The sequence below is a fragment of the Homalodisca vitripennis genome, chromosome 5 (assembly GCF_021130785.1).
Source record: "Homalodisca vitripennis isolate AUS2020 chromosome 5, UT_GWSS_2.1, whole genome shotgun sequence".
NCBI classification, from domain to species: domain Eukaryota; kingdom Metazoa; phylum Arthropoda; class Insecta; order Hemiptera; family Cicadellidae; genus Homalodisca; species Homalodisca vitripennis.
Genome location: NC_060211.1, coordinates 142,977,171 through 143,001,460, shown reverse-complemented (window position 1 = coordinate 143,001,460; position 24,290 = coordinate 142,977,171). Strand labels below are relative to the sequence as shown.

At 33.1% G+C, this 24,290-nt stretch overlaps 1 protein-coding gene across 2 annotated transcripts; it reads right to left on the bottom strand.

Annotated features, from left to right (window-relative positions):
• Nucleotides 1-1,183: 1,183 nt before the first annotated feature.
• LOC124362950 (zinc finger protein 358-like) lies at nucleotides 1,184-21,057 on the bottom strand. Of its 2 annotated transcripts, XR_006922509.1 has the most exons (4): nucleotides 20,964-21,057; nucleotides 8,776-9,209; nucleotides 2,679-2,949; nucleotides 1,184-2,141 (listed from the first exon to the last, which is right to left on the bottom strand). XR_006922509.1 is itself a non-coding variant. In XM_046817848.1 (3 exons), the coding sequence occupies exons 2-3, from the start codon at nucleotides 9,180-9,182 to the stop codon at nucleotides 2,745-2,747; spliced, it is 612 nt and encodes a 203-aa protein (XP_046673804.1). In that variant the 5' UTR covers nucleotides 9,183-9,209; nucleotides 20,964-21,057; the 3' UTR covers nucleotides 2,124-2,744. The 2 variants fall into 2 exon arrangements, 1 of the variants encoding a protein (XP_046673804.1); XM_046817848.1 differs by having other exon boundaries at nucleotides 2,124-2,949.
• Between the last annotated feature and the right edge of the window lie 3,233 nt (nucleotides 21,058-24,290).

Sequence of the window (24,290 nt, the reverse complement as noted above, 5' to 3'; positions counted from 1 at the left end):
TACTGTATGTTCATACACTACAATTTACTATACGTTTAACTCATTAAAAAAACTGTTTAACCTTATTGTTAACATCAATTTAAAATATCATTGTATCATATATGTATATGAATACCTACATCTAAGATTTCAGATTGACACTTTCAACACAGTTTAAACAGTGTATCAATGGTAGTATTATGAATTACAAATACATTCCAAAACAGTAAAATAATAATAATAATAAAATTGTAAAACTATAGAAAATACTTACTCTTAAAGTGGTAAATACAAATGTAAAACTTCTTTTCATACTTAAAAAAATTACCAACAGTACATAAGACACTTTCAATTAAGTCTTGTTAGTCACACTGCAATACATATTTGTTATAAAGAATATATTTTTAATAAAAATAAACCTGAGCTGTATTACATTACAATGCTATTCATAGAGAAATCTTTTTCCAAAGGGAGAGTAGGTATTGTATTTATATTTGGATACACAAGGTTGAGGCAAAATATCATAATGTATATAGTCAAACAGTGGTTCACCGAAGGGACTATTCCCTTCCACTAGTTTTAGGTCTTATTGGTGAAAACACCAAGTCCTTTGCTGCTTCTTTTGGTTATTCTGATAACGCACAGTGCTCTAAAAATAACATTTAAAAAGCTGAATAATTAATAGCCCTTTCATCAGAAACAGCTACAGAATATGACAAAAGTAATGCAAAAAGCTACTAAGGAATTAGCGTTGACTCCAACATGCCTTGCATAGGAAATGATGCCATTTGCAGTGAAATCATTGTAGAGTGCCATTTACTGTGTCAATTTAAGATGTTTAAAACCATTGCGAATACGATCAGTTATCCGGTTCTTTAACAGCAAGAGGCGTTCTAATAGCAGATATTCATAGATAGATAAGTGAAGAGTGAGGTCCTAATCCAATGAGTGACAGAAATGTGCGGAAGTGGATGAGGAAAATGTCTATGATGAGCTGTGATCTGGCCAACCATTAGTGAGCACGGAAGATTTGGTCAATGTCATTGATGAAAAGATTCATGAAAATCTGCAAGGTGCACCAACTTTGTTTTGGTTTTATTTTGGGTATACCCAGCAGGGATCACTTCTGGCTGGTTTATTACCTTCCAGTTGAACCCACCACTGGGCACAACAAAAACCAACGTGTCACTTAAAACTGGGCAACCTTATGGATGTCCAAGAGCAGCACATCACTAACCGCAAATGTCGAGATTCTGGGGTTCATGGGCAATTCGATAGATCTAGTCTACTGTGGGAGATGACAGTTGGAATTGGTGGAGTTTGTTCCCTAATATCAGAGGTTCTTGCTAGCCTCAACAAGAGGCACCCCTTGCCTACTTTGACTGGTGAGGCTGGTTCAGAGCTGGCCTCCCCTTCTTCTGGGGAGACATGACTGAGATGTAGTGCCCTAATTCTTCCTCATGGATCTAGATAGGAGGCGGCCCCTACTCCCTAACCTTACCCATCCCTGAATATCTTGTTACTCTGGAAACAGCGCAAAGGTTATTACAGGACTAAGTGCAATTTATAAGCTTCATGTCCTAAGAGAACAAAAAAAACCTTGTTTTGGGATAGAAATGGAATATTGTTAGTAGAATTTATGGAATAAGGAAGAACAATAAATGCCACTTATTGTGATACTCTAAACTTTGACGTGCAATACAGAATAAGCGACGTGGCCAAATAATAATTTGATGTGTTTATATTTCTTTCTTACTGTGCCTTTTTATTAATAAGCTAATAAATATATATAGCAAGTTACATTGCTGTTATAATTTTGTTTTATTTTGGGAATCGTATCCTCTCATAGACACTTAAAAAATAAAATAGGTTACTAATGAAAGTTGTTAAAATTAATTTAAATAAAACAATATATGGAAACAAAATTAGTAATTATATTTAAGTATATCTGAGCAGTAATAGTGTCTGTAATGTGCTTAAATTGACGTTCTTTAGTGTTACTTTCTTTACTTTAAATCACTGTAGCATGTCTGGGTTTAAAACTGAAACAAATTATTTTATGGTGACTCGTTCTCACACACAAACCTTAATAGCTTATGTGAAAAGGATTAAGTAATATGATATCATCTTATATAATAATTTTAAAAAACTAAACATTTTAGCTAACCATATGTTTAACATGTTCATGATGACGTATACCTGATCTTTCACAACTGCCTAAAAAATATAAATAGGGTACTCATCAGGCTTTTGTAATGCACAGTCATGCGATGGGTTAAACATTTGCTTTGGATTTCTTATTGTGCACTTTTAGTATTTTGGATATCGTGTACCCCTGATGGTTTAGGTAAATTAATTTTTTAGGTACCTCTTGGAGTAAATTAAAAATATTGAAATTTTTTGTGCAAAATTGTGAAGCCTACACACTTTTCTTGTTACACTTAGACGTTTAACGTTTAAAAAAAGATTACGATTTTTTTGCCATTATTGTTGAAAAATTCAACGTCATATAAAAAAGCCTGGAAATTAGTCGTCATCGTCAACGTGTTAAAAGCAATTTTCATATGTACCTTTGTCAGAATAAATTATTCTGATTTGATGTCATACATTAGTGGGAAATTAAAAAATGTTTTAGGTAGGTAATCAAATGAATAGCTCTAGTAATGCCCTCTTGAAGGTCAAATATATAATGTTGCTACCTAATGAAAGTGCCTCAGTGAATTTTATATGGAAGGTTTTTGCATTTATCCGTTTGATGTCAAAGCTTATGTGAAAATGATGTGCCGTCGCAGTCGCCCACACCGTTGACACCGCCTCCTTCGTATCTTACATACCATCAAAATTGGATAACCTCGTAGCAATTCTTCTCGGCGTTGTTCTATGGGTCTTGGGAATGTGGGAGATAATGGAACATCCAGTAGTCCTGGTTGGAGGTCGTTACGGGAAGCTTTAACTGATGAAGTCATTGAGCTGAAACACAACATTGCATACTTAAATCCTACCTCAACATTGAGCTGAGTTGATGATATGAAGGTCCAACTGATGATAAACTCATTGAGCTGAAACACAACATTGCAGACTTGAATCCTGTCTCAACATTAAGCTAAGTTCATGATATGAAGGTCCAACTGATGATAAACTCATTGAGCTGAAACACAACATTGCAGACTTGAATCCTATCTCAACATTGAACTAAGTTCATGATATGAAGGCCCAACTGATGATAAACTCATTGAGCTGAAACACAACATTGCAGACTTGAATCCTATCTCAACATTGAGCTAAGTTCATGATATGAAGGTCCAACTGATGATAAACTCATTGAGCTAAAACACAACATTGCAGACTTGAATCCTATCTCAACATTGAGCTAAGTTCATGATATGAAGGCCCAACTGATGATAAACTCATTGAGCTGAAACACAACATTGCAGACTTGAATCCTATCTCAACATTAAAAATGCAAATTGATATCTATAATCAACAACAAAAGAGAAGTCTGTTATAGAAGGGGTGTGCAAATGATGCTTTTAAATCAGCCAAAACATGATGTGCAATGACTATAGCAATACCTTCTCTTTTACAACCTAATAGGACCCCCATTAATAAAACAAACAAAATAATAATACACCATTTATTTATCATCACAAAAGCAAAGCAAGTGATAAATAGCCAATTAGGTTACTCAAGTTTACTCGTTTGCAGAACTAGCAAGTATTACACAATATATCTCAATTGTGACAGTTAAAAGATTAAAGATCTTGCAAAATTAAGTGCTTAGTAAATTAAATATAAGTATTGCTCATTGGAGCTAACCTAGAAAAAAAGGTGTTAAATAAATTTGCAAAAATTGTTACTTGGAATGCAAATGTAAAAAGAAGTTAATATTTTATATAACTTAAAAGGCCAGTGCTTGTGATGCTTTTGAAATAAATTGGATATTATCGGTTGTTTTCATAATAATTTACTACATTTTATATTCAGTTAACTACAGGAAACATAAACATTTGCTATTATATTTGTATTAAAAAGAGAAATGACACATGTTTTTATCTCAACATTTCATAGTGAAATATTATTTTTATAAATCATAGAATGATATAATGAATTTGGATTTACTTATGTGGCAAAAAAGTGATAATTAAAATATTATTCAATAGGGGAATTGGTGAACTCTACATAGTCAATATTGTAGTTGGTTATTAGTGAACCTTCTGTTTTTTGACAGCAGTTCTCAATAATGTGTTGCTCTCTAACTGGTTATTTTTTAACGACTCCTTTTGTGCCACTAAATATAGTGTAATAATATTATATCACAAAAGCATATTCAACCAAGAACTGAGTTTAGAAAATAATGAGCTCCGCACACAGAAATAAAATCATTGCTCTGACAGGTCCTTATGCATTTCGATAGGGCAAAATATAAATGTAGTTTATTCAACCCAGCGCGGACTTAGATATGTACCAACAACTGGGTTGGATAGTAAGCATAGAATATACACCACATTGGGCAATGCATGGCCATCGATACACAAAAGAAATGTTCATTAGTCCCAACCCTGCACAGATTGGGACGTGCCAACAACTAGGTTGGACATAGAACATAGATTATACAACACACTGTCAATGCCTAACATCAAATCTTATGATTATACATTAGGTTAGCCCAGACTAATTTTCACAGTATTCAAGATAAGGGCTTTTTTAATAGTGCTATTTATACATATAACATATCCATATTAAATGTGGATGACATAGTAAACCCATTTTTATTGTAAAAGCAATAAAAACTCTTTCTTTTAACCCTTTGAGTGCTAAGCACTTTTGAGGGGGTGGTGCTGTCAGTGCCAAGCATTAATGACAGTTCACCTCTCTCTGTACCAATCACTCTTTTGATGTTTGTGTAGTGTTCAGCCAAATAATTCATAACTAAATAAAAAAAAACACACTATGAGATGATTCTTCTGTTATTTTGTAAGGGGGAAAGTAGGCTATAAATTGTAATAATGTTTATTTAAATTTTTTAATTGTTAAACATGTTAAATTTTTAAATACAAACTAAAATTATTTGTTTTTAAATTTGGAATATTAAAAATTGCAATTTTGTCATCTTAATTGACTGGTATGCATCTTTTTTATTATTCCTCATGTGCATAGGAACAAACATACAACATTAAAAAAAGTATGTATCTGTATAACTCAGTTATGATATTTTTATAACTGAGTTTTGAGTTTGTAAATTTGTATTTGTGTAGTGTTCCACAAAATAAACAATGGAACATGAAATTCATAGCCATAACACGTGTAATAAAAATTATGCTGAAGTTGGATAATGTCGGTTAAGTAAAATCCTTAACAGCCATGTTGTGGTAATCTTTGAAGGTTTATAATTTTGTTGAAAGACATATAAGCTCATATCCATTTGATAGATTTAAAAATAACTTTTATTCCTGGCAGTTGGAGAATCCTTTTTAAAGCTTAAATGAATTTTTCAAAATTAAAAATATTGATTTTTATGATTGCACTTTTGTATTCTGTTAAAATCACTGTTGTGCTGTATAAACTTAATTATTGTTCATTTTAAGATTTTGATGTGGACATTTCATAATATGTGCTCATTTTAAGAATAATGAGCTGTATTTATGACTTTGTTAATGACGTTGTACATTTTTGTGGCAAATAAAAATGATTAAATGAAATGAAAATATATTTCACAACTTTTTCGAAAGCAACCGTAATGGGATGATTTTGTTTCACTGTGTTGGAAGAAATGTATGACATGACTGACTTATAATATTTATTTAGATGATAATAAATTACTGACTTACAATATTTATTTAGATGATAAAATCTGTTGCAATTTTAAATTAAAATTTGATACATCAAAATTTTAATTCTTTACATGTTGATAAAGAAAAACTGTTTTTTTGATCTTAATATAAATCAAATCGAGATAGATAATACATGTTTATTTGAAACATTATGTATAAAATAAGACTAAGTACAAGGCCTTATCTCAACATTTAGTAACAGAATAATAAATAATCAAAAAGACGATCTAATCGGCGGCCCGCAGGTATTTCTGAAAAGTGTAGAGAACCAATAAAATTAGTTCTTTGCATACCATATTATTATCTTTGTTCGACTCACAACATCTCAATGTTCTACATAAACACTACTTATTCATTAAATAATATTTATGATTTGTTTGTGGATAGAGTGGGGAGAATAGAATCAACTTTATTGCCACAACATTTGCAAAGAACTTGTGATTTATTTTATTCATTAATAGTAAAACATTTAACGGATAAAAAAATTGATTAACCTTACTGTCAATATTAGTTTTTAAAGGTAGTAGTTTGGATTATGAATACATTTTAAAACAGTAAAATAATAATAATAATAAAATAATTGTAAAACTATATAATATACTTACTCTTAAATTGGTAAGTACAAATTTAAAACTTCATCTCATACTTGTAAACGTTACAAGCAGTACATGTCACTTTCTATGTGTTGTTAGTTACACTTCAATACATATTTGTTATAAAGCATATATTTTTAATAAAATTAAACCTGAGCTGTATTACATTACAATGCTATTCATAGAGAAATATTTTTCCAAAGGGAGAGTAGGTATTGTATTTATATTTGGATGCATAAGGTTGAGGCAAAAATTCGTAATGTATATAATCAAACAATGGTTCACCGAAGGGACTATTCCCTTCCAGTAGTTTAAGATATTATTGGACGCTTAAGATGCTTAAAGACGATTAAAGCGCCTGCGCCGCAGCATTCGCCAAAACCGGTCTCTTGGTACCTCGTCGTATATCCTAACATATGGGTTGCCTCGTATATATGGAAGGTACATTAGCAATTCTTCTATTAAGAGAGGTGTGAACATTATTGGCTCCAGGAATTGCACTTCAGCTCGAAGTTGTTCTATAGGCCTTGGGAATGTGGGAGTTGGTGGTTCATCCACTTGTCCTAGTTGAGGGCCGTAACATGAAGCTCCAACTGGGCTGAAACACAACATAGCAGACTTGAATCCTATCTCATCATTGAGCTAAGGTCATGATGTTTAGATCTAGCTGATGATAAATTCATTGAGACGAAACACAAATATGCAGACTTGAATCCTGTCTCATCAGTGAGCTAGGGCATGATGTTTAGATCCAGTTGGTGATGAATTCATTGAGACGAAACACAAATATGCAGACTTGAATCCTATTTCAAAATTGTTCTAAGGTAGTGATGTGAAGGTCCAACCGGATGAGAAAATCATTGAGCTGAAATGCAATATTGCAGACAATCTTATCTCAACATTGAGCTAAGGTCATTATGTTTAGGTCCAGGTGATGATAAATTCATTGAGGAGAAACAAAACATTGCAGACTTGAATCCTATGCCAAAATTGAGCTAAGGTCATGATGTGAAGGTCCAACTGATGATAAACTCATTGAGCCGATACAAAAAATCCAGACTTGAATCGTACAGTGTCTCAACATTGAGCTAACATCATGGTGTGAAGGTCCAACTGATGATAAACTCATTGAGCTGAAACACAGCATTGTAGACTTGAATCCTATCTCAACATTAGAAAAGCAAATTGATATCTATAATCGACAACAAAAGAGAAGTCTGTTAGAGAAGGAGTGTGCAGTGCAAATGATGCTTTTAAATCAGCCAAAACATGATGTGCAATGAGTATAGCAATACCCTTCTCGTTTACAACCTAATAGGACCCCAATTAATAAAACAAACATAATAATACACCATTTATCATCACAGAAACAAAGCAAGTGATGAATAGCAAATTATGTTACTCAGGTGTGATGGTTGAGTGCAGAACTAGCAAGTATTACACAATATATCTCAATTGTGGCAGTTAAAAGATTAAGATCTTATAAAATTTAGTGTTTAGTAAAGTAAATATAAATATTGCTCTTTGGAGCGAACTTAGCAAAAAAAGATGTTAAAATAAGTTTGTAAAAATTTTAACTTGGAATGCAAATGTTAAACTAAGTTAATATTAACATTACTGTGACAGAAAGTTTTGCATTTTGATACAAAAAAAATGTTTAGAAAAAAGTCTACCCATACTCACAGTTTAGTTTATAAAGATAAGATGACCTTTTTAAGTATGGTAACAATATGAGAGTGATTTAAGTTTTTTCCAAAATTTGGAGGGGGCCAATATGGCCCCTCCCCTAGATCTATCACTATTACGAATTGATTTTGGCTTATAAGTAAACACAGTAGAGAAATAGGAGGATTATCTAGATTATAACTACTCCCTCAACCAGGGCTGTACCAAGCTTTGGTGGGCCCGAAAAGATATTCAGCTGGGCCCCCTCATGTCCTAACACCACACCGTCCGTTCAATTAGGTACCACACAGTCCCTTCAAATAAACATGTGGCGGGGCCCAGCTCGAACCTGGTAAAATTGTCTGAGTAAGGGGCAACCCACGAGGATCAAAGAGAAACGTATCTTTTTACTGGCATAATACCGGCATAAAAATAATCAATAACAATAAATAGCATATTAATAGTTTGTAGCATAATAATAGGGTATATTTTTATGATAGCTGTATACCCTTAAATACCCGCAATACACTTACAGAAAATTCACACATTTTGTTTTTCTGTAAAACACAAATTGACCTATTAAAATAATGCACTTAATTTCTATCTTAAGTAATGTTTTTTTCCCCCTTATATATAACATTTTAACTTTGTGGAAACACCTTTATAACACTTAAAACATAAAGCTAATTGAAGATTTATGTTGATACCTGCTGTTTGAGGCTAGGGAACCATTGGATGTATGAGAACTTGTGCCAAACTGTTCCTGATTGGGTTCAAGTGACTCTGGAGTTGTATCAGACTGGTCCTGATTGGGTTCCAGTGACTCTGGAGTTGTGTCAGACTGGTCCTGATTGGGTTCCAGTGACTCTGGACTTGTGCCAGACTGGTCCTGATTGGGTTCCAGCGACTCTGGTTTTGTACCAGACTGGTCCTGATTGGGTCCCAGCGACTCTGGTTTTGTACCAGACTGGTCCTGATTGGGTTCCAGCGACTCTGGTTTTGTACCAGACTGGTCCTGATTGGGTCCCAGCGACTCTAGTTTTGTACCAGACTGGTCCTGATTGGGTTCCAGCGACTCTGGTTTTGTACCAGACAGGTCCTGATTGGGATCCATTGACTTTGATTCAACGTTCTTCGTGATCTGTTGCAAAGCAAATTAATATAAAAACATAACATTTTATCTATTAAAAACATTTTACATAAAATATACAGATATATCTTTTATAAGAATGTTATACTTGGATATTTTAAATATTTGAGACAGACCATATTGATATGGCAAATAAACCCACTTATGAGTTAATGTCCTTTACAACATGCTTATAAAGTGAACTAGTATTCATAGTTTATACTTATAAATGCAGTCAAACTTGGATAATTTAAATGTCTTTTAATTCAGAATTTTGTATATTGTGAAATTTTTTCGATCCCTTGACATTCCTATACAATATTATAAAGTTGTATAATTTTAAATGTTGGATAACTTGAATGTTTTAAATAGTCCCTTAAGCTTCTAATTATTCAAGTTCGACTGTACGGTGTATATTTCTTCAAAATCCTACACAGTGGATTCTGTCTAAAATTTGGTTCCTACAATTATGATTTTGTACTGAAATATTTAATTGATTGTTACTTTGCATATAATTTACTACAGATATCCTGAAATGATGCTTATTTCATAAAACAACTAACAATAAAATACAACCATAACTTACTGACTGTTGTTTGTGTTACTTATTGTGAGTTAATTCAAACAGATTAGGAAGAAGAATCTTAGATGGCATATTGTAATGTTCCTATCTCTGATTTCTTATGCTAAATAAACTATTAAATATTTTTTTCAAACAATACTTTCCATTTAAGTCCTTACACCCACCTCTGTTTTTTTACAAACTTTCATTTTTATTTAAACATTTTTTACAATATTTTGCAGTATTGTATATTGAATTTGTTTAAGTCTGCTTCCAGTGATAGCCATTTTAACTGCTTCTTGCACTTAAGTTCATTCAGATTTTTAGTCATTTTGATTTAGTGTGTATAATATTGCACCTAGAAAATCTGGATGAACTTAAATAGCTTCTTTAAAATGAGTCATGGGGTGATCTGGTTAAAGCCCCAACTAATGAGGCAGCCAATATATTTATAAATACCCTTTCACAAGCAATAGATGCAGAGTGCCCCTAGAAGTAGAAAAGGCCGGGATGGTTCGATTACTCCACTGATCGTTGGCCCAACGACCCTCCTGGAAGAAATGAAATTTTTTCAGAGGGTCGTTGGCCCAACAACCTATTTTACAGATGTATAGAGATTCGATTACTCCACTGGTTCGTTGGCCCAACGACCCTATTTGTTTCATTTCTGTAAATTGTAAATATAGGGTCGTTGGTCCAACGAACCTTATACTTTTCATTTACTGGTATAGGTTCGTTGGGCCAACGATCAGTGGTGTAATTGGACCATGAATTAATATTAAGCAATAATATTTGAAGGGGGTCGTTGGGCTAACGAACCTAAATGAAATGAATTCTACGATGTTCAGAAGAGGGCTGATTACACTACCAGGCGTTAGCCCAACGACCCACGCCGCTGCATTAGCTCACGAAAGCGGACAGAGGGTCGATTAGTCCACTACTTCATTCTCCGTCTCCTTCTAAGCCCTCTTGCAAGACAATGTTTTACTTTTTTAGCACTCCAGTTAATATGTTGTTTTAGTTTTGTTCTCTAGATACTAATGTATGCAGAAAATATTTCATAACTGATAAAGTAACCCTATAAATATTAAATACTAAAAATTAAAGATATAAATATTAGTAGGTGTATTTAGTATTATATCAGTATTAGTATCCACAAATCCTATTATAAGATGACATTTTGTTTTTATCATTACCTTTTTAATACTTATATAACAAGGTTGATATAAAGTATAAGTGGTTTCATATGTAAACAAATATTAGATTATTAAAATTCGTTGATAGTTATATTTTGTTTGGTTATTAAGAAGTCGGAGAAACGTATTGAAATTCCGTAAATGTTCTTAGACGCATATGTTTTACAAGTTTAGAAATAATTAAAATAGATTTAAGATTGCAAATTCAAATGATTACAAAATATCTTTAAGTGAAAGTGGTTCATCCATCGAACTGTAGTTTGAGTGGTTATGTGTACATAACCGTCGTTCAAAATTGCATTATTGTGTAATAATGTGTTAATAACTTGTGTAAAATGTCAAACACCATAAAATATGTAAATTATACTTCTAACTGTAGTTATAACTCTATATTTAGTAACAATTATAAAATTTTCACACACACACATATATGTGTGTGTGTGTGTGTGTGTGTGTGTGAAAATTTTAAAAATATCATAGAACACTTCTCAGTAGTTGTTAATATAATTATAATAACCTTAAATACTAAAACACGAGCTATATGATTTAGTAACATCTAAGTTGTGCAGTTCACACCACGTCGAAACGTTGCTTAACCAATTAAATTCTTACAATGTATCGGTTCTGCTGTGAGGAACTGTATTCAGGCAAGAGATCTTAAACCTGAACAATATTGTGACAGGCCAGCTTTCCATGGTTAGACCGAAATAGTTGGTTACGACACCAGGCCATGTAAACGAAGAACTAATCCTTGTACTATATTATGATGTTAATTAACTGAAAGAAAACCACCAGGCTCAGTGAAAACTGAATAAAATCATGTAAATAAACTTGTTGACTGCGACTTCATGTTACGGTCGACAGTTGTCACTATTCTCATCAGCCATCACAGCGTAAAAAGCTACAACGAAGACGCCAAAGAAAACTTTTACTTCAAATTAAAACTATTAATAATTATAACAAGGTTTGTCTCTGAGATAGAAATTCAAGTTTACATTTTTCAACTTAGAAGGAAACTGACGAAGACACCATGAAAAGAATAATCTTGAACTTATGGGAAATTAAAGCTCTAGTAGTGGTCAGTTGCATGTGAAACTTTTTGCGACATGTCTAATAATATTGTATTTCTAATGTAGTACCACAAATTACACTATTATAATTATAGCATCTAACAGTTGCATTACGTTTTTAGATTACCTCATATAGAATTTCCGTTATAAGATAATGTAATGTAACAATCAACATTACTTCATCAGGGGCTTCTATTTTAAAGTTGGCAACATATTGATATAGTTTTCTTTAATATTTGCTGTAAATGTAGTTTATATCCATCTGAAGAAATGTACCAGATTCACGAAAATGTGTAAATGCTTCAGAACATTATACAACGGCTTTTTGAAGAGAATTGGCCAGTTTTTTTTTTCCTTTTACATGTATATGTACATACATGATCAACAATCGATACTAATGTAGTTTGAATGAAGATTAAATCAGGCTATTGCCGTTTATACAAATTATATACATACATATATATATACAGGGTGATTCATGGAAGTTCTCCCCCCACTTCTACAGCACATTGTACTAGTAAAAATAATGAAAAAATTTTATATAAACATAGGTCCGAAAACGCTTCGTTAGCAAGTTACAGCTAGCGAAAGATTTCGCCTGAATTCCTGAGTAAAGAGTAAAAATAAAGCCATACTGAACTTTTGGAAAGGTTAATTAAGTAAGAAATATCGTGGATTCTTATGTATTTTTTACCTGATAAAGCTAATAAAATAGGTTTTCAGAACTGTACCTGTAGTAGTTTTTTGAGGGATTGAGGGTTAAATGCAAAAAATTGGGGCACGAAACAATGTTTTTTTTAAGTTTGATGTACAATAACTTTGTTAAATTGGTAATAAATACATAAAATCAACAAACATTAATTATAGAGAATTTAATTCTGAGAAAATTGATATAATCAAAGTCTAAAATAAAACAGAAATAAGTACCAAAAAATCGATTTTATTCAGTATAATACATTACTAGCTGTAAAGAAATACCATACGGTATTTAGTTAAAATAAAACAAAACAAAAACAAAATGTTTGTTCCTTAATGATGAGATAAACTGAGAAAACAAGATTAACTGTTAAATAAATTTGTTTGTAAATAAAAATATCATGTTTTATTACGTTGTATTTTTTTTTTAAATAAAAATTTACATCAAATGTTTCGAAAATAAATGAAGCAAACATTTTCCCCATTATTGTTTACTAATCATCGAAATGCAGTTTTTTGTTTTATTAATTTCTAAGTTGGTAACGCACGAATAACAGCTGATCAACAATGGTATTCTGTACTGTTACGTTAGAACTGTGTATTAGTGGTGTTTTGCAAGCTACAGCAGGAGATCGTGGTTCTGTGAATCGTGTTATTAAATGCAATTTTTCTGTGAGTTATAATTCGATTGTTTATTCAGCGAAAAAATGCCTTACTTATTTACATCAGAGGAATATGCTGATATGATTTTTATTTTGGGTTACTGTAATGGTAATGCTAGAGCTGCTGTAGAAGAAATATGAACTACGTTACCCTAATAGGAGGATTCCAGATACCAAAAACAATTTCAGGAACTTTTCGTACTCTTCGGGAAACAGGATCACTACCAAGTACTAGAACCAATTATGAACGAGCTGTCCAACTTGATGATGATATTGTTATTAATGCTGTTCATCGCAGTCCAGGTGTAAGTACACGACGTATTTCTAGGCGGATAGGAGTTTTCGCAGTCAACGGTGTGGAGGTCACTTAATCGAAACAAATTTTAATCCGTTCCATAAACAAAAGGTTCAACATCTACAGCTAGGGTGATGGTCCGCTTCGCTTGGAGTTTGCAACTTTTTGAATATTAATAATCAACTCTACAAGCGTATTTTGTTTACGGATGAGGCACAATTCACTCGGGATGGTGTCAATAACTTGCACAATGAACACTCATGGGCAGAAGAAAATCCACATGAGGTAGTGGAACAGAACTTTCAAACACTGATTTAGCGTCAATGTCTGGTGTGGCCTTTTGCACAAATCGGCTGATTGGACCTTTCATATTACCTGGACGCCTAAATGCTGAGTTCTATTTGCATTTCCTTCAAGAAGAGTTGCCGCAGCTGTTAGAGAATGTTCCTTTACATCTCAGACAAAATTTGTACTTCCAGCATGACGGAGCACCTCCCCACTTTTCACGTGCCGTTTTCTGCTTACTTAAATCATCATTTCCTGGACACTGGATTGGTCGTGGAGGGCCTCACCCTTGGCCACCAAGATCACCAGATCTATCTCCATTGGATTATTGCATCTGGGGATGGATGAAAGACATTGTATATACAAGACAAAAGTGAATTTTCGTGATGAATTAATTGCCCGTATTATGGATTCGGCTGTGCAGATACAGGGAAGTCCTGAAAAATTAAAGAAACGCAACAAAAGCAATACACAAACGTGCTGCAAAATGTATTGATAATGATGGCCTCATTTTCGAACATCTATTATAAAAAGGTGCGTAACGGTTGGCCCAACCTGATTAATTTTGCTTAAAACTAGTAATGTATTATACTGAATAAAATCGATTTTTTGGTACTTATTTCTGTTTTATTTTAGACTTTGATTATATCAATTTTCTCAGAATTAAATTCTCTATAATTAATGTTTTGTTGATTTTATGTATTTATTACCAATTTAACAAAGTTATTGTACATCAAACTTAAAAAAAACATTGTTTCGTGCCCCAATTTTTTGCATTTAACCCTCAATCCCTCAAAAACTACTACAGGTACAGTTCTGAAACCTATTTTATTAGCTTTATCAGGTAAAAATACATAAGAATCCACGATATTTCTTACTTAATTAACCTTTCCAAAAGTTCAGTATGGCTTTATTTTACTCTTTACCCAGGAATTCAGGCGAAATCTTTTCACTAGCTGTAACTCGCTAAAGAAGCGTTTTCGGACCTATGTTTTTATATAAAATTTTTTCATTATTTTTTACTAGTACAATGTGTTGTAGAAGTGGGGGAGAACTTCATGAATCACCCTGTATATACATATATATATATATACACACACACGTGCATGTGTGCGTGTGTGTGTGTGTGTGTGTGTGTGTGTGTGTCTTTAGTCACATCATTGATGTAGAAGAAATGGGAACTAAAAATATATTACATTTATATTAACCAATAAATGTAGTATGTTCTTTATCGACTAAAAAATAATAATGTACAAGTTACCTCATACCTGCATTTAATTAATATATAATTTATAATAATTATATTTTCATAAAATGCATTCACACACATAATGCAGATAAAATTACTATAGTGCAGGAGGAGTGGATGCCGTGCCGCCTGCCCTTGACCATAGTGGAGTAATCGGTCAGTGGAGTAATCAACCCTTTTCATTTGAAATGCAATGTTTTATTTGACCAGATCGTTGGGCCAACGACCCAGTGGACTAATTGAAACTCTATAAATTATAAAACGGGTTGTTGGCCCAACGAACAGTGGTGTAATCGAACCTGTATTCTACAACGTACTTGTTACTGCAATAGGGCCGTTGGCCCAACGAACCATATAAGCTATTAGTATTTGTAAGTAAATTTCAGGTCATTGGGCCAACAAACCTTTATTGTAAATTGACTGTTTAAATTGCAAAATAAAGTTCGTTGGGCCAACAACCTTTTTAGATTATGTTTTACTTTATCGAATAAATCGGTCCGATTACACCACTGATCGTTTGGCCAACGACCCTCTTATTTAAAAACTAAACTAATGTTTGGGTCTTTAGGCCAACGCTCGGTGAAGTAATCGAACCAGACCCGAAAAGGCAAATAAAAACTATTTGTAGGCAAGGAAGCATTTAGACTAAAAAATAATTACATATAACTCAAAGTCATCATACTGATAAAGAAGAACATAATACAAAGTAGAAAAGCTATAACAAAAGACTAAAGGTGCTCAGACAACAGGCATAAAATAACTATATAGATAGAGTAGGAAACAAATCAAAGGCAGTGTGGGGTGATAAACAATGCTCGAAACAAAGAGAAAAGGATAACAGAACTCTTAACTACAAATAAATGAAGATTTGATATTTAGTCCAAAAAAACGTAGCTATGAATTCATTCTTTGCAAATATAACAGAAGAACCCTGAGGAAAAATCCAAATTCTGTGAAGAAAGCAATACACCTACTAACAGCCCAAACACCAAATACAAAAAGTCAATGTCTTTTCAGATACAAATATAACAGAAATAAAGGAAATCATCTCCAATTTAAAACAAAAAACTCCATTGTTGTAGATGAAATATCTTTAAAAATACTAAAGACACTGTGTGAACTAGCTCCTTTCCCCTTACAATATTTTTCAACAAATCTTTCAAAAAACCTTATACCTTATATATCAAAATTCCCGAGGGAGGGCCCCTAGATTCCCCTACTGATCTGGTGGATTTTCTATACCCCTGAATCTCAGGTGTTCAGGACACTCCTCAGATAAGATTTCTAGGTGTGCCACTAGTATTACAGTAATGCATAGTAGATTTTACGTTGTGCAGAAATGTACCACTTTCTCTAATACTTAAAAAGAATTTTGAGTAATCAATATTAGCCTCAATCTATCAAGGTTAAAATAAAAAAGTTTTAGGATTAGGATAGCTTTACTAATCTTCAAATCAGTTGAGAAAACACCCTGAGTGTTCTGAGGATTTGAACAAAGCATTCAAGTAAGGGGATTACTCCAAAACGTATTGTTTGATACAGGAATATAACAAAAATCTCCTCTTCAGAGAGATTTTAAGAGAGCGGAATACATCCAGAGATTCAAATAACTGGATTCTGTGAAACAAAAAATTAATTGAATATAATAATGATGGAAAATATTTAGATTGAACAGTGGACAATGGCCTGCTTACTGGAATAAAAGGATTTAGATTTGAATGCAGTCAGAGTTGGTGATAAAGTTAGTTTCTTACTAAAAATTACAAGTATAATTGGTTATGTGAAATACTAACAAAAATGTTGTCTACACCGTGCCTCCCCTGTAAGATCTCAGGTTGATGCCTGTAATAGTTTGTTTAAAAATGTAACCGAACGAATATTTAATATGGCATTAGTCTTTTTTTACGACTATTAAAATTGCTAACGAACAAAATATTTATTTTTTGTTAATTTATATTTGTGTACATTTATTAATTATAGTGGTTGTTATTTACAGATCGCTATAATGTGTTTCTGTCACACTTTGTGACAAAAATTTTCTGTAAAAAATTAGATGACCAAAGTAACAAAATAATGTAGTTAGTGAATAATATTCAACTTGAAATTCTTATTTGCTTTGTAAATATTTGTTTATCTCCAAGCGTCTTGTCGCATCATGCACAATAAACGCAGTGGAAATTATTTGCTCAGTGGCAATAAAAAACAAACCGTAATTTCATGTCTCTAAATTTTTGGGGTTGTATACACAGTAAATATCTCTTCTATAAAAGAATAAATCCATTTATACCCCAATATTTTTTACCAGGATTGGCATGATTTGGTAATTAAACATTTTAATTATATTGAAGTAATACAAATACATGCCCATATTTTGAACTAAAAGATGTGTATCCTAGAAGCCCAGTTTAGAATGTATACATTTTAGGTAAAAGGTGGAAGATGTGTGTAGTTCTTAAGATATAGCCATCACTTTCTTGGAATTCTTTTCTGTTATCGGGCGGTCTCCAAAACGTTACATTTTGACTTCAGTTATAGCCGTCTTGATAGAGCAAAAATAAAGAATAATACGCTTTCAGATGGCTCTCAAACTTACAATTTTTAATATTATTAGCATATTCCAGGGGAGTGATGCCGTACCTCTGGCTAGACTGGGAGGTACAACAAATTTGTAGTGGTAACTCCTCCATTTGGTCATCCTAGACGTGCCTATGAGTTTTATTTGTAGAGAACTTTGACATTTGCAAACATCTTCACAATGAAAAGAAATTGGGTTATGATTGAATAAGTACCTAAATGTAATCATAACTGCCCAAGAACTCAGCCACCAAGCTGCGTCAATGGTGCCATTGAAGTGGACTAGTTTCATCTTAAGATCATTAGAATTAAGAAACTAATGGAAACTTTTTTACTTATAAATTGTTTTAAAGAAATTTATGTTCTTCACTTAATATTCATCCGAAGTTAGTTATATCCTTATTTTAAGGTCTACCAGGGCCTTCTTAAACTGATGTCGTCCTTTTCAACTGTCGTTACAGATATAATTTTAAAGTTATATACATTTTTATATTATATAAAAATTTTTATTTTTATATTTTTATTTTTATATTTTGTATATTTGAAACCTTTCTTTAGATTTGGTGCAACTACCTGAATGGCACCCGTGTGGTGGAACAGATCGTACAGGTGTAGGACCACCCCTGACCACATATGGCAAATAGCATGCAAGAATGAAATAAATAAATAAATAAGGTCTTTATTTAGCAAGCGTCTATCAGTACAAAAACTGTTTTTCATGAAAACTCTTGTCAGACATATAGAACACATGGAGAACAATAACGTAAACCATAAGATAAACGTAAAACACTAAACTATAAAAACTAAACTAACCTGATGCATATGCATGGGTTAGGCAAACACCACCTTCACACTCCCCTTAAATTTCTTACAGCTATAACTTTTTAAAGTGGGTGGCAAAGCATTGTATTTCTTTGGTCCAAAGTAACTAAAACCCTTTTTCCCCGTTTCCAGCTTTGTCTTTGGTAGGTGCAATAGGCTGCTCTGACGGGTACTACGCACATTAATTTCTTGCCTGAATACCAGCTTATTCCTGAGGTATTCAGGTTTTCCCGTCTGAAGAATTTTGTGGACCAGATTGACGGTTTGCAAGTCGGAGACACCCATGATAGACAACACCTTAGCATTTAATCTGTACTCGCTGATGTGGTCGAATTTTTTCAGATTGTAACGAATCTCAGTGCTCTGTTCTGCAGACGAGTAAGTATCATCAAATTTTCCTGAGTCAGACAACAAGCAAAAGCTGGAAGAGCATAATGTATAGCAGGAAATATTGTTGACCGACCGAACAATTTCCAGCTTGGAAGATTCTGGCAAAATTGTGCTTAATCTGTAAAGGGCCTTTAATCTCATTGTCACGGTTTTACATATAGCTTTGACATGATTGGAAAAATCGAGTTGGGGGTCAATAGTAACACCAAGAATCTTTAGACTATTACTTGCCATCAAAGGCTTACCGTCCACAAATATACACCGTTCAGCGCAGCTATTCACTGACTGACTACTCGAAGATATCCGGTCTACAAGCATCACAGAACATGTATTAGAATTCAATAGCAAACCATGATCGTCTGACCATTTCTTTACACTCACTAAATCAGTATTGACATGACGGACAGCCTCAGCCGTTTCTGAGGGTTTAAAAGAAATCAGTAGCTGTGAATCATCCGCGTAGGAATGCAAAGAACAGTGACTTAAGTGATCTTTCAAATCTGCTGTGAATATAAGAAAGAGAATCGGTCCTAAGCAACTGCCTTGAGGAACACCGACGAACCTAGGAAGTGCTGTCGATAACTTCCCGTTTACCTTTGTACGTTGCGTACGCCCAGACAAATAAGATGAAAACCATCTAACTGAGATATCATCAAACTGGTAAAATCTTAGCTTTGCTAGCAACAAATCAAAATTCACCGAGTCAAAGGCTTGGGAGAAGTCAAGGGAAGTAATCATACTCTCTAGGCCCTTATCTTTAGCTGAAATAATTTCATCAATGACATTGAGAAGTGCTGAGCAAGTGCTAAAACCCTGCCTAAATCCTGACTGTGTTTCAGGAAGTAATCCTTCAGATTCCAAATATAAGACTAGTTGTTCTGCCACAACTTTTTTCCAGTATTTTGGAGATGACAGGAAGGATTGAGATAGGTCGAAAGTCTGAAACTAAGGTAGGATTGAGATTCTTTGGCAGAGGAACCACCACGCTCTGCTTCCAACTAGAAGGGAAATTGCCAGTTATCAATGATACATTAATTACTGTATGCTTTTAAGTGAAAGGTGTTTCTGCATCCACCGTACAGTTTGATAATACACCAAGCAACAGTACTTGTTTTCAACAATGAAAAGTGGTTCACAACAAAATGCTTTGATGGTGACATAGAACTGTGGGAACTATGTGTGTCTGATACAGCAGAATTTTATCAAATTGGAATTTCAATGCTTGTTTATTGCTTTGATAATTGCCTAAATTTTTTGAGATCATGATGAAAAGTAGTATTCTTAAAGCGTGTCCATGAACCTTTCAATAATATATTTTTATATACTTAAAAAAAAAATGAAATTTACTTTAACAGCTCTAATATTACTTATATATTTAATATAGGTGATCAGTGGCATAGCTAAGGGGATATGAAGGGAGTAGAACCCCATCCAAAAGTAAAAACAAATTTAATATGTTTAACAGCAACCCAACTTGTTTTAAATACATTATTTAAATGTTTTACTTTGAAATAGGACTATCTAATTAATTTAAATTTAGATTTATTCCATACCTCCACTGTTATATACTCTTCAATCACATTAATCATCCCCCCCCCCCCAACAAGTCAAGTCATAGTTATGCCACTGTATATCATCCCTTGATAAGCAGAAGAACCAAATGTGGTGTCTGCATTAGTGATTTCAAGTAATATTTTGATTTTTAATTGTTAATAGTAACTAAAATAAAGACCTACACTATTAAATACTGCAATTAATAAACATGATTCTCTTAATTACGTAAAACAGAACAGGTTTACATATTTCAAGATAGAAGAACTTCACTCAGGAAGACATCATGGTACCAAGCAAGACACACCCACTTTAAACTAAAGCCAATTCCTGGAATAGTAACAAAAATGCTAACTAGTTCTAAGTATTTACTCATCTTATAACAGGCCAAAGAATAATATATATTTTACTTACAAGTAATATCGTCTGATCAGCTAATAAAACTTAAATGTTATGAGATTCAGTAGCACCTCACAGGTCAGACTGCACCGTGTGTCTTATCAGTGCTGCCAACTCTCAGATTGCATTGCATTACTCATAGCTCATTCCAGCCAAACACCAGCTGCCACGTAGACAAGTGTCCATTGTCTGGAATTGTTGATAAGAGCAGGCTGTCAACATTCCTGCAGAGAAGGCTGCACCATTACTGTCACCAGTATCTGCAGATATTTTATATGCATATATGACATTCTGAAAAGTCTAAAACTGACCCTGGAGATAAATTTATAAACTAAGTACCTAATTTTAAAAGTTACAAATTCAGTGGCAACCAGCCATGAGTAGTTTAGTTTCATTTTATCACATGATGCATTAGGCCTTTCCATATATAGTAATAAGATCAAGACCTACAGTATCAAAAGTGTATAAAACTTTTATTATTTCAGGATTCCATGCTGATGGTAATTAATTAGGGTGGATATTGTCCATAATTACATAAAGGACAGTTAACCTGCCATTTCAACAAAATGACCAGCCAAAATACTTTAAAACTGCCCTCATTTTATCACAAATTCTACGTTCACAAATTCAAGCTTCCTACATGTCTTCTTGTATACTGCCGAATTAGGTACTGATCCAATAGGGGTGATAAAACTAATTTTGTTGTGTTTTTAATTGTTTTTATAAAAGTTAAAATACCAGAATGGTCTGTCCTGGTTGAAAAAATAGAGAGAAATCGCTAAAAGCTATGAATTATGTATGACTTTTGTATACGTATGAAATATCAATTGTATATAAATCTAACATTTACTTATAGTTGGAAAATTGAACAATACAAAGCAAAACAAAAACTGAGAATTATAGAAATAAAATATTTGTGAATGGAGAACTGAAGACACACTCTATGCCTGTAACTCTCATTCTGTTAAAGCAGCAAGAACAAACCAGACATTAATGCTGAAATAATTGCTACAATGCATTCGTTTTAACGAGCCTGCTTTAGGCAAATCATTGACGGGGAGCTCCATCCAGAGTAGATTTTGTTGATCACCGACGCGCTCCATTGATAGGCAAATTTTGGAACTACGTGTGGGAGGCAAAAGCTACAGACAGTGTATGGTACCAGAACCGGATATGGATATGTGCCATCTCGATCATGTTGCACCTGTCAATGTCCCGTCGTGTAATGGAACGATAATGCAATAAACTAAACACTCTCTAGCCACCTTATTGAGCGGTGAGCCTTACACCCTTGATTGTGAATCCTTCTGAGAATCCTTAATCAAAGCTCAGACTCAAGAATGTCCACGTCGAGTTTCTGTACAGATAGCAGCACTCCAGAAATCCAAGATCGTTTCCCTACATAGTATAATTTCTTGCATTTACTACTATATACTATACAATTATATTAAATTGATAAGAACTGTTCGTACATATTCTTGTATAAACACAACAATATTTTAATTCACACAAACAACTTCTAAAAAAATTAAATAGGTAGGTTATAAACATTATTATTTGTAGTGTAGAAGAGTTTAATCCTTTATTCTAATGTCGTATACAAGTAGATGACAAACTACTTGCTGACGGTTTTTGATGATGAATTTTACATTTGAGTACAAATAACTTAAAATACATCGAAATGATTAAATATCCACCTAAACAATTGTAGCCTACATAAAGTTGAAACGAAAGTTCCATACATTTTTTTCTAATGACGTTTCAAATTTTACTTACACTCAAATGATAAGTACAAGTAAACATAACCTATTTTTGTAAATGAACATTGCTTAATTTGTACCATTCGTGTTTATCATTTTAATATGAATTATAAATAAACTACAGTCTAGGAGCCAATGGCTAATTTGAATTGCATGAGCACACATTCTGTTTTTTCTTGATATCGATAGAAAGAGTTTTTCCTAAGAAATACATTGATCTTCAACCTCTAGTTTTGGTGAAGATCTGAATGGACATTTTTCTCAGCGTGACACAATTAAAACCAATGTGTATTATGGATTGGAACGTAATAGTTCCAGTATTGTTCAATTTTAAAATTTTAAGAAAAAACAAAACATCTTCCGAATCCTGAAAGGTATAAAGTATTAAAAAAATACACGTATATATTCATATTTAATAAACGTAATTGTAAATGTAAATTGATAAAATACAAATATAAAAACTACTTTATAAAATAATAAGTGGTAATTTATGCGAGATTTCAATGGCAATATTAGCGAATCGGACAAAACTTATAAACACAACCTCTAATTTGGTATAATTTACAAACAACGATTGAAGAAAATAAAACTAACAAGCTAAAAAGTGTTACGTATTCCTTTTCACATGAAATAATAGGAGTGGCGTGCTCAATTTGCTAGGTTGATCTCAGCTCAAAAACATTGCAAATTTATATTTAAATAAACGTTTGTTAAAAATTAACTTCCTGTACCAATTCCTATCTTTTTCAAGCCTCTTTCATGAACCATGAAAAGACCCGCCAACTCCCCTTGATTATCACGTTAGTATATCGTATTTATCACAATTTAATAACCTTGAAACAAACCAAAACGTTCTAACTGCGGCCAAATCGGACATTGACGCACAAAATGAAAGACAGTTTCATTCTCCTGAAGATTACAAAGAGAACAATTTAAGCTGCCTTGTTTTAACCAAAGTTTGAAATTCAAATCTACTAGTTCTGCTCAAACTTTGATTGCCCAAGATATAGTACAGATATCATAGCCGTCATGAAAGAAACTCCTGTCGTGGAGGTCTTAGGTCGGGATCTAAATATTCCTGGTGATAAGGCGATGTTATCGCTCTTCCAGCACAATCTGCTCACTTACCTGCTTCTCACTGCCTCTGCCACGCTTAGCAATATGATTGTCAGGGGCGTACTGACGGGGGGCGAACGGGTCCGGTCCCCCCTCAAGAGCATTTTATTCAGAAATCAATCCCCTATTAGTATATTTTTTTATTAAAAATAACATTTATGCGGGACCTTTGAAATAAATTATAATCTAATATTTTAATTCAAACTTTAAAACTATTTTTATTTACAAAATACACAACACTGCACATATAATTCAATTTAGTTCAAAAGCAAAATATTTCATCATCACGCAGCAACTACGAAAGTGAGGTTAGTTCTTACTATTTTTAGTGGCTTCTCTCTGTACTCGGTACTTTCAGTAATCGAGTGCAAAATGTACTTGTACCAATTTAAAATCATACGTTGCAGAGTACTCCTAAAATATCCCAATTACTGTTACTGCTAAACGAGTCCGAGTACTTTGTACC